Source organism: Etheostoma cragini, chromosome 18 (assembly GCF_013103735.1).
Source record: "Etheostoma cragini isolate CJK2018 chromosome 18, CSU_Ecrag_1.0, whole genome shotgun sequence".
NCBI classification, from domain to species: Eukaryota; Metazoa; Chordata; class Actinopteri; order Perciformes; family Percidae; genus Etheostoma; species Etheostoma cragini.
In genome coordinates, this window is record NC_048424.1 from 22,519,360 (window position 1) to 22,532,114 (window position 12,755).

Consider the following 12,755-nt stretch of genomic DNA (forward strand, 5'->3'; position numbering starts at 1 on the left):
AAGGTCTATATAAAGAGACTTCAGATACAGTATTAGGGGACCACTAAGGCTCAAAAAGCTTCAGGTAACGTTAACGTTATAGTTCGTGTTAGCTAGCTAACGTTAGATAATATATTGAGCTGAGGTTCAGTTTATAAAACCCATTTTCAATACCTGGATGAATTCAGGCTTTGGTACGGAGTATTTTCGAATCTTTGTCCTCGTGTGATGAAGACTTGAAGATAGCATTAGCAACAAGCTAAAGCCAGTCTGACCCCGGTTTAGAAAGTCATTTCAGACTTTTTGAACACCTTGTCACACACTTACTCTTTTTCTTTGGTTTCCCCATATCTTCCTTGATGCACACAGTCCAATTTTCCAACGGTTGGATGCTGGTTTGCGAAAGTGCATCTGTTTTAAACCCGAAAAGGCTGTCAGAAACAGTAAACAACTCAACGTTGCGTCCAGACACGGCTTCTGTCGTACGGCATGTGAAACTGTCGTAAAATAGCGTAAAGGCTTCTTTCTCCGTGTTCAACAAACAGCTGAGTAGTCAACTTTCTTAAAGGTTCCGAGGGTAAAGCCGTCAACAGTTGTATCAGTTTAATAAGCATTACCTGAGGATATACGATTTATTGTCATATTTTTAACAACTCCCCTTGAGCGAAAAACACGGACTTGTAATGCAAGTGGATCCACACTGGGGCGCTGAGTTCCCTCTCAAACCAACCGGCGAGTGTGTACAGAGCAGAGCGCAACTTGGGAACCTGGAAGCTTAAATCTCACAGCAAATCCCCATTAGCTGCGAGTTGACATGGCTTGACTGATCTCAGAGGGAAGTTTCAGGAAATGCAACAGGTGGCGGAGCGGAGGGAATGAACTGTGCGCTGCCCCAAGTGCTTTTTTAGACTTCCAAATAGATAGCAGGGTGTCCCAGGACCCTGTACCGGGGCCAGGTTCATTTACCAGCGGGACTTCTGAAAACGTTTGACCCCTCTCTGTATGCTGGCTGTTACCCAGCTGTCGTTAGCGTCCCAGGCTAGCTGCTGCTGCCGGTGTGGGAGTCGGACAGGGAACAACTGCGCACTCCTCCACACGGTTTGTCCTTCTCTTTACTGTTTTACTTACTCTTTACTCTAGCCTGTTAGCCTGTCTTAATGGAAGTGTGTCTGCTGCTTGGAGGTTACATATAGTGTTATAAGCATGAGTCAGTGGTCTACTGTGCTTATCAATACTTGGGTCTCGCGCAACAAAGCTGTGTTCAGTTGCAAGCTTAAAGTAAGACTATTACTGGTTTTAATAATAATAATAATAATATACTTTATTAATCCCACAAGGGGAAATTCCAATTTACACTGTTGTTATTACACACACAGGCCCTTATTACACACACATGTACAGTACCTACACAGGCACTAATGGAGAGATGTCAGAGTGGGGGGGGGGGGCTGTCCCTAGAAAGGCACTCCTAGCAGTTGGGGCTTTGCTCAAGAGCACATTGGCAGTGCCCAGGAGGTGAACTGGCACCTCTCCAGCTACCAGTCCACCACAACTGCTTTGGTCCGTATGGGGACTCCCAAAGGTTCCCAACCCAACTCCCCAACTGACTGAGCTACTGCACCCCCCCATTTACGTGTGTCTATTCATTTATTTGCCATAGGTCAGGTGGCACCATGGAGGACAGCAGCCTCAATGACTCCAACGTAAAGGTCGCTGTCCGTGTGCGACCAATGAACAGGAGAGGTGAGTTTAATGTCAGAGACACCTTGTGACACTGCAGTTATAATTGGCCTTACAGCCACTTATACAGCCCCCCCCCCGCCCTTTCGGTTTGTGAAGCCAGGGTTAATTTATAGTTTTCTCCCAACACTAGAGCCTTCTTTCCTGTGTTTAATAGAGTTTGTTTCTCACAGTCAGGCTCCTAAAGGTCTAGTCTGCCCCTCTTTGGAAAGGTTTTGGCCAGAGTGCCTGGGGTGTAGAAAATGGAAAACTGTGGAAAGGACAGTGGCATCATATCCTGACAGAAAACCAAATAAAAAATAAAGTTTGAAAAGGAGCAGGCTGAAGCAGACAGCTTATTATGTCCTGCCCCTACTTCACAATGTCAAATTATTACAAAACAAATAGATATGCAAATACAGAAAACATTCTTTCAGGTATTACAATAACTTAAACAGTATAAAACAATACCTTTACATTCCAACTCCATTCCTATGTTTTGGTCTACAGTATACCTCTTTCCTTATTTACCCCGATTTCCTACCTACTGCATTTATATTTCTGTATTGGTCAAGTATCGATTTCCTTTGAATTACATTTGTTTTCTATGTTTTGTAACGTAACTAAAGATGTCTATTAAATTGGCTTGAAAAGAAAACAAAGTATGTAAAGTACAAGTACCTCAAATGTGCCCTTAACTGTACTTAAGTAACTAAATGTACTTAATAACATTCCACCACTGATGTAATATAAAATATCACTTTTTCCAATTGTGTTCCCACAAGGGTTTTTTGGACTGCCCATACATCTAATTAGGGGTAAAAGTGGAACATCTCATGACACACGTGCCCTGATTCCTGCTCCGACAGGAAGTTCCAACGCTCTCCCTGCCTTGAAAAGCTTGTGCAGTACGTAGGAATGAGGAAGAGTGCCCGTGAACCTGTTTTTCCTTACTGTGTGCTCGGAGATTAGTGAAGTGGTTGTAATGTTTGCACAGGCTAGTCCTGGATGAATCACCACCAATAAAACTATTTCCTGCTTCTCCATGTTGCCATTTGTGTTACGATCAGGAGGAACAGGCACACAGGTGATGTACGCCACCTGTTGTTCAGTGGTAACATTTGGGTCAGTGACTACTTAGGACAGTTAGGATGACCAAGGTATACAGTACATGCTATTTCAACTTTAAAACAATACATTTTAAATTTTGGAGAGCTCTTTTGCAAATGCATTTCTGTTCACAGTACATTATACAGCTTTTTTTAGGCCCACAAATTACTTAATTAGGCCCGTTCACTGAGCATCAGTCTGGTACTGATAGTACTGCAGGCAGAAGCATCTTTAAATCACACCCCTTCTCTCGCTGACTTCTGTTTGAATCCAGAAAAAGATCTAAAGACAAGATGTGTGGTGGAGATGGAGGGGAACCAGACCGTTCTGCATCCGGCCGTCACCAACATGAACAAAGGAGACCCCCGGTAAGCTGCACAGTTTCACACACTGCTTTATCATTTGGCACTTTATTTCTAATTTAATTACCTTTTTTTTCAGCTTCCGCTGTAGCAGCATGACATTTTTCAATGAAAATGGCAAAGGTTTGGGTTGGATTCACATAACTTGGACACTTCTTAGCACTTGTTGGTCTTTACTCAGGACTTGACTCAGGACCTTTTGGTCTTTACTCAGGACATGTTAGTCTTTACTGAGGACATGACTCAGGACATTTTAGTCTTTGCTCAGGACTTGACTCAGGACTTGTTGGTCTTTACCCAGGACTTGACTCAGGGTTTGTTAGTCTTGACTTGAGACTAAAACAGAATTGGAAGTTTCTAGTGGTTGTTGTCTTGTCTACCACTACCTGGAATTGAACCCATTTCTATGCAGTAGCAAGTGAATGTTTGGCTCTATTCCAGTGTATATACACACAGTAATTAAAGAATAGGAATTCCACTAACTTGATTCCCTCAGGATTGCTGGCAGAATAATTTGTACAGACTCTAACCAGCCCGTCAAGTTAGCACCCAGTTGCTTGGAAGAAGCTCATATCTAGCCCTCACCCCACCCATCCTCCCTCTGTGTCCTTTCTGCATCATTCCTTTCCTACCAACAGCGTGTCTGTTCCAGCTCAGTCCTGCTCAGGCAGCTAAGCTATGATTTAAAGCAAAAAGAACAAAAGAGGACAAGAATTAAGACGGATATTTTAAATGAATTAGTCTTTGGTTTAATATTATATTACAACTCACATCAGTGTAATTGATCAAAATAGTAATAAGATGGTAGATGTCGTGGGTGGGAATGTTTTGTCTCCAGTGTTTCTGTTGCCAAAGCAGTCCTCCTCTCTCCTCCATACCGTCAGTCAGACAGTGGGTCAGGCCAGTGCAGGTGGATGCTCCCTGGAGGGTCCGGCCCCCTCTCAAGTGACCTTGCTCAGTAAATATGCCATGGGGCAAACCCCTCGAGTTAGACAGAGCAGGAATATCTGTCTTTGTAGAACGAGAGAGAGAGAGTCTCATATTTCATAGTTGTCATATGCATTTTTGTGTGTGTATGTATCTGTGTCTGTCTCTTCTGCCCTGACATGCTTTAGCTGCCCTTTGGGGCTCAATGTGAACAGGTTTTACCGGCTCAGTGCAACACAGACAATTACTTCCAAAATCTCTGAAAAGCACAAAGGGGCGAAGTAAACAGATCTTAAGCAGCCAGTCAGCAAGTATTTGATTTAAATTGGGAAGCATCAGTTACTGCATCAAGGAACTCTTGATTAGTTTCCCAATGGAGTGTTGTATTACGAGCATAATCTGTGTTAAAGAAAAGCTTTGTTTGTGGGGGGAGTCGCTCGCCAGCCAATTCTTCAAGGTTTGTGCTTAGTCAGCTCTCTGCCTTACAGGTTTAACTAAATTGCAGCATTAGCCTCAGGGGGTGCTGATATGAATTGGCACCCTTGGTAGCTGCAACCAGGAATACAGCAGGAGCTGTCAGACCCTCAAGGTGGTTAATAAAGCCTTGAGTCCGCTGTAATAATTTTGGAACAGACCAATAGTCCACCGGACTGTAAAGCATAGTTTCATGGATCCCATTTGACGGCACATGCTGTGAACAGACCTTGTATTGTTGCTGGAATATTTATCGGCCCCTGCAGAACGAAACGGGAGTTGTGAGCCTTTATTATTGGAAGAGCTCCACTTTGAAGTTTCTTTTATCTGTCTATGGAATCACAAATGTTTGCTTGTTTTATATCCTTAAGAACGTCTCTGAAAAAAAGTTGTATTTTGTACAGAATCCACCCAGAAGGACTGTGTATTATCAACCTGCTTGGATCAGTCTAGTTGTGTAGGCCTGTGTGTTGTTGGTCATAGACTTGCTGACCCTCCTCTTTAGTGACTCCTTGGAGCTGCGAGGCTCTGCCAGTTATCTCAGGAATGCCCTTGCCAGACAAGGAGAGACTTAATGTTGCTCTTTCATGGACTAGCATAGCCCCACATAGGGAGGCCTTGTTTCATTACAGCCTCCCTCAGTGTGTTGCCGTGACTACATTTGCAGCTTTTTTTATGAACCCCAAATTGATATTTCTGTCTGAGTGAAGAAGAAGTGTGTGTTTTGAGTTACGTATGGTACCGCACTTTCCCTGGAGATTGGGTGTATCTATAGGTATGATAGATCTTACTATAACAAATATAACAATCTGTGTTCCTCACATTTTCACAGAATGGCTGACCAACTCAAATAGACTTGTTTGTATTTCAGAATGTTAAATGGCTGTTTGGAAATGAGATTAAGAATAAGAGAAAGGCAGATTGCTTGAAAACAGTTTTGTTTTCAGCGTTTGGAAGCTCAGGTGAAGGAGATTTGTGATCCTTAAACCAATATTAGTCTTTATTCTAGATGATTTCCACCTCATCTCTATAGAGCAGCATTCTAATACCACATATTGGTGTGTTATGTAAGCTTAACAGCCAATGTGAGGATTGCATAGCCTGAACTAGCATCACCCTGGAAACTTGTTAGCAAATAGTTGCCTATTTACTAGGGGTGTCAACAGACCCAGTGCGACTTGCCAGCTGGTAGCATGGGGCTGTAGACACAGGGTAACGTTAGCTTACCTGTAGCCTGGAGCTTGACTATTCCAGACACCACTGCCCGAGTCAGAGGTTACAGGGAAACAACAGAACTGGAAAATCCTCTTGCTTCTCTGTATGCAACATTTTACCTTCCTCTGGAGTGAGTTTTTGTAAACAGACAACAAAGGTAAAGGATGTGGGCTCCGACAAGACTCCATGGTGCACCTTGTTAAACTGACAGCGCCTTCAATTGCACTTTGTCCATTTTGAGAAACAAAGTAGCGGAGAGGGGACCCTCCTCTACAGCGCTGTGGAGGAGGGCTGGCTAGTCCACACAGCATTCCCGGATGGGAGAAAAACCTGATCTGGTTTATCTGGCTTTTCTTTCAACTGATCAGTATCGCCTTGGGCGACGCTAGCCTTGGTAGGGCGCTTGTTTTGGTGGAACATGTGCACAGAGGTAGGCAAGCTCTGGAATTAAAATGGCTGTCAAGTATGTGATGAGATTTTTACTCCCAAATATATATAATATGATTGTTGGTTCTAGCTCAGAGGAGGTTTCCCGAATCCACTGGAGTTTAAAATGCCAACTCATAGAAAGCAGAAGGTGAGGGCCATCCGCCGAAACAGTCCCGTAAACGAGACATCGTCGATATAGACTACGTACAGGTAGTCACACCATGTGACTAGTGCTGGTTTCATGAATCCTACATTGCCGAAGGACAACACGGTGAAGCTGCTCTGCAGCATAGAACATGTTTGATAATTAAATTTGACGTTTGCTTGCAGGAATGTGTTGTCGACTGTGTGATGCATGGGATACTGTTGTTGGCTGCTCCGGGGTGAACCTAAGACGCAGTGACTGTGTCGGGAAGTGCTCTGTGATGAATGCACAGATTGAGGCTTGGCCTGTGTCACAGGGACAATCTTTTCACTCTGAGCTTCTTTGTGCTGTGTCACATTTTCCACTTGATTCCCAATGAGCCAAAGAGGATTAGCCAGCTTGACAGATTTTTTTATTCTCCACTACAATTAAAACACCTTTTGACTTTGTACCGTTGAATCTGTCCCTGCTTACTCCACTGACTTTGACCTGGGGTCGTGTCAGATTTTCAGTATTTGCTAGCTCTGCTGTTCCTGCACCGCAGTGTCATATGCTGTATTTTTCTTAGTTCGTGAACGTCAAGTATCTGTTAAGACCCAACAGGTCAAGGCATTGACATATTATTCATTTTAATAAGTTAATACTCGTCCAGAAAGACATACTGTAGTTAATGTTTAAGGGAAAAACATGATCATGACATCCCTAGGCATCCACGTCCAACTAAATACTTTTCTTGTGACCCCAGGGCTGGGGACCACCGGCCTACAGGTTAGAGAAGCAGGCTTGTGATAGTCCAATACTGAGAAAATGTTGGTATACCCCACCTTAACAACCACTCCCTGGGCAGCGTGTGTGTAACTGTCTAAAAAGTGACTTTAAGTAATATTATTGAATGAATAAAAAAGCCTCAGGGCTCTTGCCTTTCCTTCCCTGCAAATGTACTTTAGCTTTGCTTTGAATCTCCAAAAGTGCTTCTTACCAGGACCAAAATATCAGATGAACGAATGTTGCCGGTGTTGATAGTGTTGCCATGTGAAATATACTATGTGTATATGTGAAATATTTCTGCATTCTCTGGCCTTGGCGAGACATCTTGCTGTGTTGGCGGGTGAATCCACAGGCCTGGGATGGACCGACGGTACCATCTAAAATAGTTTTTAGGTTGGTTGACATCTTCACGTTTATTCTAACAATAATTGTAGACTGATATTTTCTTTATTTCTTCTCTCTGTTGCCCTCAGAAATCAGCCAAAGGTGAGTATTACATTACATGCACAAGATCATTCTATGACTGTAATCATTTCATTTGTTAACGTACTATCCAGCAATGCATTAGCTGTAAACTGGCATCCAGCCTCTTGTGTCTTGTGTGTTCTCTTCAGGTTTTTGCCTACGACCACTGCTTCTGGTCAATAGATGAATCTCGGAAAGACAAGTTTGCAGGTTGGTGTCCACAGCGGCTCCACCCTGTTTGCATCTGTTTTTAGCTTGTGTGTAGCTTTTCACACCGCTTGGTGACTTGCTTCTTAAACTTATTTCCTGACCAAATGTTTCCTGATATTCTGAACTATTTATGGAGTCAAAAGAAAGGGACAAAGATAAAGAGTCACACGTTGTTTACATCGAGAGTAGTTCTGCCGCCGTGCATATTGTAAATGGGTAGAACAAAACTATTGCTAGGTTTCTTTTCTATTTTTTGATGAAGGAGATGTGAAGGAGGGATGCAATAAACCCACAGAGGGGCTTAATTAGGTCTGCATAAAAAGAAACAATTTGACGAGTATTAATATTTCACCAGCCTGTGTAACATAATAACCACGGGTCTATTTAGGCTGTGTATATGCCTGTAACAACTATTACTCAATTGTCTAAATGCAATATTTTTCTGAGATTTTTTGTTTGGTTTACCAACAGTTAATTCTGAGACATTTAATTATACAGTACAATCTGGAATTGAGTCGTGTCATGTATAGAAAAAGAGGGAACAGTTAGTCATGTCTGGATAAGAAGAAAGTTGTCTTGTTTTTTTCCCCTTTAGTATCTCCTCCACTCTGCTTTGTTACTAATGTTGTTAGTTGTGTAGTTGGTGTTGCGGTCTGTGTGCGTTGAGATGTTCAGGTGTGTTTTGGGATGTTTGTGCAGGTCAGGATGTAGTGTTCCAGTGCCTCGGGGAGAGTCTGCTGGACAGCGCCTTCATGGGCTACAATGCGTGCATCTTTGCCTACGGACAGACAGGTAACATGTACACCTGCAGTGTTAGCCCTTACAGACTTTCCATGGTCGGTTAAAGTCTAAAAAGACGTAAACCATTTCAAAATCAAAACTTTAAGCCTTACAAAAGTCTTAAATTATGCTGAAATATTGTTTTCTAAGTTTTTAAATATATTTCAACAGGTCTTCATTTTCCTAAGTCCATGTAACGCTGCCTCTAATGCTCATTGAAAGGCTCCCGCAGTGCTTTAATGTTTCTTTTTTGGTTTTGTTTTTAATTCTGTGTTGTTGTAGTCCAAATAAAATTGGCAGTATTAGGACTACAAATGAGACCAACATGCAACGTATATAGCAAGCCAATCTAGAAACCAGTAATATAATGCTAATGAGAAAATCATAGAATTGTTTCTGACAATGTTTCCCCACTCTGACAACTGACTTTAGATTTTTAATGTTGTGATATGAGCCTTAAATTTCATTCATAATGGTCTTCAGATAGAGTTGTGATGGTTTAAAACGTCCAAAATTACAATTTTTTTACATGGAGTCTGGTGGCTTTGCGTATGTTTTTATGTTTGATAAAATTGATCGTACTCTTCAAAAGAAAGTAGTGACACTTTAAGACCACATGCACTCCAGACTGGTGCTCTCTATCTATCTCGATCCATAGATCCATAAACTTTATGGGAACCTCTGTGTTCAAGGGATCTTTTTCTGACTTTGGATCACCTTTGCTCTCTAACAAACCAAATATGAATGTCCTGACATTCTCAGACTGTCTCAACAAGCACTCTGCTTTTTATTCGAGGGTGTCTCATTTTGCAATGCTACCTCATTAGAAACTCTGCCTCTCAGACTAAGTCATTTTCAGTTGCACCCTGGAGTGTTAATTCATCCTTATTGAATTAGCATGAAAACTTAAGAGGTGCTGTGGTTCATCTGTTATTCACACTTCTGGGTACAGTTTTTTTCTCTTCCATAATCATTAGCATTACCCTGCAAAATGCTATTGATTTAATATACAGTATGACTATGCCTTGATCATTCAATGGCTTCCACAGCTCCATCTTCCTCAAAACCTATCATGTCTCTAGCATATACATTAAGACTTCTTTTTTTCTAAATTGACTTTATCTTTAACTAGGTTATTCTTTTTGCAGTTTTTCATGTTAAATGGGACCCATGTGACCAGCTAATATAGGTCTCTTCATTGTACTGTGTTTACAGACTTTCTTATACCATAAAACGCTTCTTTTTCCCTTCTTTTCTATTTCCTCTTTAACTTATCTTGTAAGAATCGATTGAATTGTGTATTGATTATTTTGCCCAGAATCTATGTGAACTATAGCTGTGTGTCTGCAGGCTCTGGGAAGTCTTACACCATGATGGGCTCATCGGAGCAGCCCGGTCTGATCCCGCGGCTCTGCAGCTCCCTGTTCGGCCGGACTGTGCAGGAGGCTCGGGAGGGGGAGAGCTTCACCGTGGAGGTCTCCTACATGGAGATCTACAACGAGAAGGTCCGAGACCTGCTCGACCCCAAAGGGTGAGGAAGGTTTGGTCTCGTTGACTATGCACAACAGTAAGCATGATCAGTCCACGTACAGTAAAGGCAATGAGTCTGTGTAACCTTAGAAATCTATGCATTTTCCTGTTATTTCTGACAATTTAATAAAGAAAAATCCATATTATGCTTGAGTAAAAAAGAAATCTCCAGAAGAATCTGACACAGCCCGACTCTGGAGATAAAATTTAAGATAAGCGCTCCCATTGACGTTTATGTTCTGTTCGTTCAATAGGTTGTTTTGGTACATTGCTCTTAAACACATTTAGAGAGGATTAGAATAACTATTTTATTTCTCAATTCTTGTCATTTTGGTGCTGGTGATTTTCCTTTGGGGCTGTTAAAACCTCTTGGGGGGGGACGTCCTGTATGCAGGGAACACCCAGACCCTGCATTCTTTAAGACAATCCTAGTATATTTGGGATTCTATGCTGTACTTTTGCAGTCATATTTCGATAGGGCTGGTTATTAAATTTGATACTTTTAAGGCACCGACCACATTGAGCATGGAAAAATGCTTCGTTGTTGAATAACCAATTTAGGACTGCATTATATACGGAAAATATCTAGTTGCAATTCTCTATATTGGAAGGAATGATAATGTTTTACTCATTATTCCCATTTTCATTGAAAGATATTACAAGAAAAGAATGTAAATACTTAGTGTTCTTTCACCAAACAAAGACTTTTTTTCTTAAGTCTGGGGGGTATACTGGTAGGCTGGGATGTCTCAGCACCACAATACTCCATTCAGAATGGTTCGACACATTGTATGAATTTAACAAATATTGCATCAATTCATCATCGTTGCAATAGGGTGAGACAGAACAGGACCTGAGGACATCGGATTGCTAACTGTCTCTTCTCTGTAGAAATCGCCAAGCGCTGAGAGTAAGAGAGCACAAAGTTTTGGGGCCTTATGTTGATGGTCTGTCCCGCCTGGCTGTGTCCTGCTACAAGGTACCTTATGAAGTCTCTCTCTAATTTCTGCTCTGATTTTCTTCTTGCTTTCATGACACTGTGTTTCCAAGGGGAACGAGATATTTTATAAAGTATGGTTTACAGACGAGACGTGTGTTTGTCTGTGGCGCCGGTGTCTCTGACAGGACATAGAGTCTCTGATGTCGGAAGGAAATAAATCTCGCACCGTGGCCGCCACAAATATGAATGAAGAGAGCAGCAGATCTCACGCTGTGTTCAACATCATCCTCACACACACACTCATGGACCTACAGTCTAAGGTAAGACACACACAGTCAGCATCAACAGTTGACAACAGGATTTTTTTTTTTAATTGACCTTAAATTCAGTCATATGTAGTGTTTTTACTATTCTGTAGTTTCTGCTGAATGCAAACATCATGATCCATTAATCTCTAATAGGGTAACTTTCTTTTTTCAACCTGGACCCTGTTTAAGTTACCAATGGGAACAACAATATTTGAAGCTGGTCTAGTTTATGCAAGAACAAGCTACAATTTAACGTTAATGGGCAATTGTGCATCTTCAACTTCCGTCCACTTAAAGTGCTGTTTCGGCCTGTTGACGGCCTGTTTTGTGGCAGTTAGAATAGAATAGAATACACTTTACTGTGCCCAAAGAGACAGAAAAGTTAACATTAAACATAAACATTAGATCATCGAAGCATCTTAGGACATAAAAAAGGACACATATGACTGTACAGACAATAGGACATCTAAAATAGTAACTCTACTAACTACAGGGTTCTCGCTCAATACCAATTTCAAAGACTTTTTGTTCCCATCCGTCACCTAGACACCTATGCATGAGGAAATATTGTCCAGGTTTAAAAATACCCAAATGACCATTTAAGGTTATAAATAAATAAATCTCCAGATTTGCATCTGTTCTTCAGAAATGTTTTTCTCCGCAATGACTGAAAAGGATGGAGGGAGTTTAGAAATAAAGCTTACCATCACGTACGTCTCATGTGTGTCGCCGTGTGTCTGCTCCAGACGAGCGGGGAGAAGGTGAGCAAGCTGAGTCTGGTGGATCTGGCTGGCAGCGAGAGGGCAGCCAAGACCGGAGCAGCGGGGGAGCGGCTGAAAGAAGGGAGTAACATCAATAAGTGAGTCAAAAGACCTACAGTCTAGACCTGCTCTCTCCATAAGAGTCTGGAGATAACTCTTGAAAAGTTATATGTGGGTGTGATTGAAGATTGAATGTACACATGTGCAAATCATATATGAGATAAACGTGTATATAATGAAGTTTGGTTGACCGGCATGGTGAACCTTAGCATGGTGGAATGTAATTATTGCGGCAGAGATAATACTAACAAAGATAAATATCCCCCCACCGTGTGTCTCCCTCCAGGTCCCTCAGCACTCTGGGTCTAGTTATCTCGGCCTTGGCTGACCAGGGAGCAGGGAAGAACAGGACCAAGTTTGTTCCTTACAGAGACTCTGTGCTGACCTGGCTGCTCAAGGTACACACTGAAAATAACACAAACACCTGATCATACAGATCCACAACGGGTTCCAACAATAACTCAGACCCCTGATCATACAAATCCACAACGGGTTCCAACAATAACTCAGACACCTGATCATACAGATCCACGACTGGTTCCAACAATAACACAAACACCTGATCATACAGAT

General features: G+C 42.0%; 2 protein-coding genes across 9 annotated transcripts in view; one reads left to right on the forward strand and one right to left on the reverse strand.

The window, feature by feature from the left end:
• Positions 1-456, reverse strand: part of elp3 (elongator acetyltransferase complex subunit 3) — a 25,585-nt gene extending 25,129 nt beyond the window's left edge. For both annotated transcript variants that reach the window (XR_004660357.1, XM_034899811.1), the window contains exon 1: positions 307-456. Coding sequence is in view for 1 of the 2 variants with exons in the window: in XM_034899811.1 (XP_034755702.1) it covers positions 307-328 (22 nt within the window). In the remaining variant the exon portion in view is untranslated. The remainder of the gene's footprint in view (positions 1-306) is intronic.
• Positions 457-664: 208 nt separating this feature from the next.
• The window catches only part of LOC117961253 (kinesin-like protein KIF13B), a 41,159-nt gene continuing 29,068 nt past the window's right edge, over positions 665-12,755 (forward strand). For 2 of the 7 annotated variants that reach the window (XM_034899789.1, XM_034899793.1), the window contains exons 1-11: positions 665-871; positions 1,640-1,722; positions 3,083-3,176; positions 7,602-7,614; positions 7,743-7,803; positions 8,503-8,595; positions 9,934-10,114; positions 11,005-11,092; positions 11,239-11,373; positions 12,108-12,220; positions 12,469-12,580. In XM_034899789.1, coding sequence (XP_034755680.1) covers positions 855-871; positions 1,640-1,722; positions 3,083-3,176; positions 7,602-7,614; positions 7,743-7,803; positions 8,503-8,595; positions 9,934-10,114; positions 11,005-11,092; positions 11,239-11,373; positions 12,108-12,220; positions 12,469-12,580 — 990 coding nt within the window. In that variant the 5' untranslated portion in view covers positions 665-854. Of the gene's footprint in view, positions 872-999; positions 1,078-1,639; positions 1,723-3,082; positions 3,177-7,601; positions 7,615-7,742; positions 7,804-8,502; positions 8,596-9,933; positions 10,115-10,832; positions 10,891-11,004; positions 11,093-11,238; positions 11,374-12,107; positions 12,221-12,468; positions 12,581-12,755 lie in introns of those variants that run through there. The other 5 variants (XM_034899792.1, XM_034899794.1, XM_034899790.1 and 2 more) reach the window with 4 other exon arrangements.